This window comes from Cyprinodon variegatus, unplaced genomic scaffold (genome assembly GCF_000732505.1).
Source record: "Cyprinodon variegatus isolate N-32 unplaced genomic scaffold, C_variegatus-1.0 Scaffold350, whole genome shotgun sequence".
Lineage (NCBI taxonomy): Eukaryota > Metazoa > Chordata > Actinopteri > Cyprinodontiformes > Cyprinodontidae > Cyprinodon > Cyprinodon variegatus.
The window spans coordinates 172,859-178,458 of NW_015150803.1; the positions used below are offsets into that span (position 1 = coordinate 172,859).

General features: G+C 37.6%; 1 protein-coding gene across 1 annotated transcript in view; it reads right to left on the reverse strand.

The window, feature by feature from the left end:
* Window positions 1-1,184: 1,184 nt before the first annotated feature.
* fam114a2 (family with sequence similarity 114 member A2) overlaps window positions 1,185-5,600 on the reverse strand; it is a 6,864-nt gene continuing 2,448 nt past the window's right edge. Inside the window, exons 2-8 of the mRNA XM_015385845.1 lie at window positions 5,208-5,307; window positions 4,904-5,005; window positions 4,710-4,813; window positions 4,333-4,467; window positions 4,083-4,247; window positions 1,413-1,536; window positions 1,185-1,335 (exon numbers count right to left, since the gene is read on the reverse strand). Coding sequence (XP_015241331.1) covers window positions 1,244-1,335; window positions 1,413-1,536; window positions 4,083-4,247; window positions 4,333-4,467; window positions 4,710-4,813; window positions 4,904-5,005; window positions 5,208-5,307 — 822 coding nt within the window. The 3' untranslated portion in view covers window positions 1,185-1,243. The remainder of the gene's footprint in view (window positions 1,336-1,412; window positions 1,537-4,082; window positions 4,248-4,332; window positions 4,468-4,709; window positions 4,814-4,903; window positions 5,006-5,207; window positions 5,308-5,600) is intronic.

The following is a 5,600-nucleotide window of genomic DNA, read 5'->3' on the forward strand; positions in this document are numbered from 1 at the left end:
AACATGTAACAACTGACTGCCAAACCAGAATCTATGCTCTTATCTAAATGCATCTCTTTATTTTAACCAGCCTGGAAAAAGGATACTTTCAAAAACAACTCAATTTCAAACACCCATCCATCCATTCATTTTCTGTCATGCTTATCCCAAGCGAGGTAACGAGGGGTGCTGGTGCTTATCTCAGAATGTCTATGGGTAAAAGGCGGGGTACACCCTGGACAGGGCATCAGTCCCAATTTCAAACATAATAGCATTAAAAACATTTCAATTTTTTTCATCAAAGCTATAGAATGAAACGGATTATAATTGCAAAGTTACATATATATTTTCAGTTGTGACTGTGGCTCACCCTGAGCCTGGTTCTGCTGGAGGTTTCTTCCTGTTAAAAGGGAGTTTTTCCTCTCCACTGTCGCTACAAGTATGCTTAGTGTGAGCGATTGCCTTTGAGTCAATGAGTCGATGCAATCAATTGGTTTTCCTTAGATAGAAAACTTTAAATCAATTTGACTGGATGATCTGGTGAACTGTAAAGTGCCTTGAGATGACATTTGTTGTAAAATTGGCGCTATATAAATAAATTGAATTGAATCTAATTAGATGTTAAACCAGCATATTTGGACACAACAGCTTTTTCAGAGCTATCGATATTTTACCCTGGACATTTTTACATTGTATTTACACAGATTTAGATCTTCCATAACAGATGCAGTCCTAAAGGACATTATAGTACAACACAGAAGTAATGTGTTGGATCAGACAAACTAAAGCAAACTGAACATAACATCTCCATGGAGTGAATTCACAGATGCCCTATAAATAACCTGCAAAGACAAATTCTAATCATTTTGTACTTTAAAACTTCTATTTTCATAAATTACTTTTTCCATGCGGTGTCTAACACGTCCAGTTGTGTGTGCTGGGAATGCGCCAAAAGGTTTTAATCGACACTGGGTGATTGTTTTTAGACACATTGCTGAGCCTGTAAGCCTAGTTTTATATGGCAGAACTAAATATCCTGTTAATTTAACAGGGAAGGAGATTCAACCTCTATTTGACATGGAAAGACAGGGTCATGTATAACCAGCCTTCACAAAAAAAGTCAATATATTTATGAGAATTTGTAATCCTATTTTACATTTAAACTATATATTATCCTGTAAAATAATAGTTTTTATTTTGCTCTACAAATTAAGTAACACTTCCTATACTCTGCGTCTAACAATGCAAGCCAATCCGGGATCAGTCATACCTTACTGAGCTTGTCAGCTGTGGCGGAAATGTTGAGACCATCTATGGCTGCTGTTAAATCATTCACGAACTCTGTGCCATCTTCATCTAGGATTAGAAAAGGGAAGATGATTCAATTCCAAAGACTTTCATGTTGAAGACATGATATTCCCAAAAAGTCTTACCTTTCTTGTCGTCGACCTCCTCGTCATCAAACTCCACCATGGAGAAAGAGTCTTTGATTTGGTCCAGCTCCTCTCTGAGCTGGATCAGCTCATCTCCAGACAGGGTTGTCAACACAGACTTCACCTAAATGAAATACGCAGTGGAATAAATGAAAAGTAAAAAAAGCCTCAGCAAAGGTAGCAAACTAAAACAAACACCTTTTCCCTCCATAGATGGTTTAAAGGTGGTATTTTAATTGGCAGGAGGAGCTTCTAGAATAGATGATAGCAGTGAAAACCTGACAAACCCCTTTACAGCAAGCATCAGTTAGGATGCAGCTATTGCACTTTTACTCAATATTTTAGAATTGTGACTGTTTAAGCAGGCTCCTTTGAGGTTTTTAAATCCTCTTTAAAAATCACATTTCTTCTCCCTGGCTTTTAATCATGTCTAAGTGGACATTTTGCAAAATTTTATTTTAAATTTTATTTTATTCTAAAATGTATTTTTATTGAAACATTTATCCTATTCTATTTTTATGTGTTTATGTATTTTAGCCTTCAGTTTTTATGTTATGTTCCTTAACTGTGATTCCTGTACAGCACTTTGGTCAACCCTGGTTGTTTTAAATGTGCTTTATAAATAAAGTTTGAGTTGAGTTGAATGGAGGTTGGATGAAGGTTTATTTGTGTAAATATTTTTTTTTTTCTAAAAAAACAACAACAACAAAAATGATACATAATAAAAAAGAACAGCTAAAATATTTCAAATTATGTAGAACTCAGTATGGTTTATGCACTGGACTTACAGGAGCCAAAATATCTGCTATTTTCAGGGAGTTGGTTTCAGTGTGGGATTAGACTGACACTGATCCTTAAATCACTTTTCTTGATCTCTGACATATTTTTGCAGTAGCTAGTTTTCAGGCCTAAACATGAAAGAGCTGATCCCTCACTGCTCCCTGAACCAAAGGGAGCAAAGGGAGGTAGTATTTAGTATTACTTTCTTATTTAGCTTACTTTTTAAGCAAAGATATTAATATTACACTATTATGTATCGTCATGTTTTAAAACTGTGATCTGAGCTAACAGGGGCAAGATTAAAAAAAATAAAATTAAACCCAAGTCTTTAGGAGCCCCTCTAGGGGTTTTATTTTTGTTTTATATTTACATAAATTAATCTAAATATATTGAATATGTGTGTTTACGATTTGTTTGGTATGGAAGAACATGAGGAGAGTGGTGAGGACAGCAGAGAGGATGATCAGGGCTCCTGTATTATGAAATCTAGGCAGGATCGGGATGAGTCGGTAATAAAGATGCACACACAGAACACAAACACACTGTGTCTGCTAGAGTAAAATGTGTCGTTTTATTCCGCCGCAGCAAAGCAAGCTTCTTCAACAAGTGGTTTCTCACCTTCCTTATGTTTCTGCTTAAACATCTTTACCACAGCTCTCCAGCAATCCTGTTCGTGACGCCAGAAAATGTATTATGAAATTTAGGCAGGATCGGGAAGAGTCGGTAATAAAGATGCACACACAGAACACACACACTGGGTCTGCTAGGGTTGCGCACGCACACCTAGCTGCGGGGGTTGCTGCCCTGCAAGGATCGACTGGCCCTCCAATCCTTGTGTCACGGTAGGGGGACAATATAAATTGCATTGGGACAATATGATTTGTATTCAGCACCGTGCCTTGATTGATGTGCTTGCTTTGCTTTGTTCTGTGGCGGAATAAAACGACACATTTTAATTCTAGCAGAAATAGTTTGTGTTCTGTGTGTGGATCTTTATTACCGACTCATCCCGATCCTGCCTAAATTTCATAATACAGCTCCTCTTCCCTCCATTATGGACATTTCATCCCAACGCTGCGTATCCTGAGCCCGTCACATCATCAGTGACTCCTCACACCTCCACCATGGACTGTTCTCCCTGCTGCCCTCTAGAAAGAGACTTTGCAGCATTCAATGCAGGACCAGCAGGTTCTGCAACAGCTTTTTCCCCGCCGCCATCCGACAGCTGAACTGTTAAACTCTAAACTGGACTCTGCATCACATTATTTTGCACCACCAATGTTGCTGAACTTCTATAAACCCTTAAAATAGGACACCACTCAATGTTTCTACTGCATTTTGTATCATATTTATTTATGCACTGCACTGAACTTTTTCATATTAATGCCCTTTTGCACCAATATTTAAAAAAAATATATATTTTCTCCAACATTGTTAACATTCTGATCACTGCTGCACTTTATATTGCTAATTTTTATCTATCGCAACTGCAATAGAATTTAACTGTTGTAAGCTGTATGCAACACAGTTTTGTTTTGTATACAGTTAAATTGACAATAAAGTTTTTCTAAGTTTTATTACTCTGAAATAACAATATTTCCAACTAACGCAAAGTTACCCAGGTTGACCAAGTAAAATCTGAGCCCCTTTTGTTCAGTAACAATGAGTCCCATCCAGTTTTCCCATCTGTATGATCAACTCTATTAAAATACCGATAGAGATACTTTGATGTTTGATTGTCAGGATGAATGTCATTTAAAATGTTCTTTTCACATTGCTTTGTCATGTTCACTTTAAGATTTAAAATGTATTTTGAATAACACACATTATTTCAATGTAACTGGTTCTTTTAAGGCAATAATGAATAATAATAACAATAATAAACTCTACCTTGGATTCGCTATCTCTGGACAAGATCTCCAGAGCCTCCAGGTGAGACAGACCCTGATATTCATCAAACAGCATGCCGTAGTGAGCAACCACCTTCTTCTCTGTATCTGACGATTCCTTCTCTGCCGTCTCTAACTCTTCTCGCTCCTTTGCTTCCCGCAAAACCTGAAGAAAAATAAAATTATAGAAATAAATTGTCACTTAATCAGCCACCTATCGGATTCACTAAAAACTGTTAGGCTTTACCAACCTGAGACAGAGTGGCGTTTCTGTTCATCAGTCCTTTGGTCTTTTTAAAGCCAGGATCGCCCTCAGCTATCACATCCATTGTTTTCTTCCCAATGAACTCCAGAGCATCCAGCCCTCCTGTGATCACAGTCTTCCCCTACAATCCAGTACAATTCAGTTTATTTATATAGCGCCATTTAACAACACATGTCATCTCAAGGGACTTTACAGTTCACCAGATCATACAGTCAAATTGATTCAAAGTTTTCTATCTAAGTAAAACCAGTTGATTGCATCGACTCATTGACTCAGATGCAATCCCTCAGAGATGTGTAGTTTATTTTAGGTTATTTTGCCTGATTAACAGTGCAAGGCACCGCTTGCAGTGAAACATCTTACCGTGGTCTGAACGACGCTGGTCAGAGACGATAACATTCCCATCGCACTTCCCACTGGAGACGATCCGTCGGCTGCAGCTTTTTGAGTGTTGCTGTTGCTCTCCTCTGCCAGAGAATTAATGACTCACAATCAGAAACTTTTACAGCAAAAGGTATTTTTTTTATTACTTTCTTCAAACACACAACAGGTCTCACCCTGCTGTTTTTCTTCTTCTACCACCTTATCTGACAGTTCAGTTGGACTGGGAATTCCCAGAGATGTTTCTGCCTTTTCGATGACCTGGGTGAGCCCTTGGCCTGAATGAACGGATGGGGAGACACAAATGGTAAAGGTATGGGAAAAGACTAGGTTAAGGTCTTTCTAGTTGCCATCCCTATTTGATAAAATTAACAAAAAAATGTAGAAATTGTTTGATGTTTTATCCAAACATTATCATTATCTTTTAGGTACATGAAACCTCAGCTAAAAAAATAAGAGTTTGATGTATTGGATTCTCACCCACAGTGGCCACAGTAGCTGTTGCTGTGGACAAGATAGATTTACCCCAGCTGCCCCAGTATCCCCATCCGCCTTGAGAGACGGTTGTATCACTAGGAGGCTGTGAAAGATGAGAGGAGAGGGAAATAAAACAGAAAAGACAAAAAGAAGACTTCAGTTTAATAGGACAGTAGGTAATTCTTTGACAAAAAATTCAGGAATAACCAGATAGATGTACTTCTTTAAAGTTTTATTAGCTTAGACTTAATAAGTGGTCAAAACCAGAAGCAGAAAAGTAGAACACATCATGTGGGCTTCTTTAAACTTGTTGGGACCTAATTAAACTTGTTGAAATTGCAAAAAAAAAACAAAGAAAAACAAAACTCTTGAAAGCAAATATTTGGTATGCTGTTC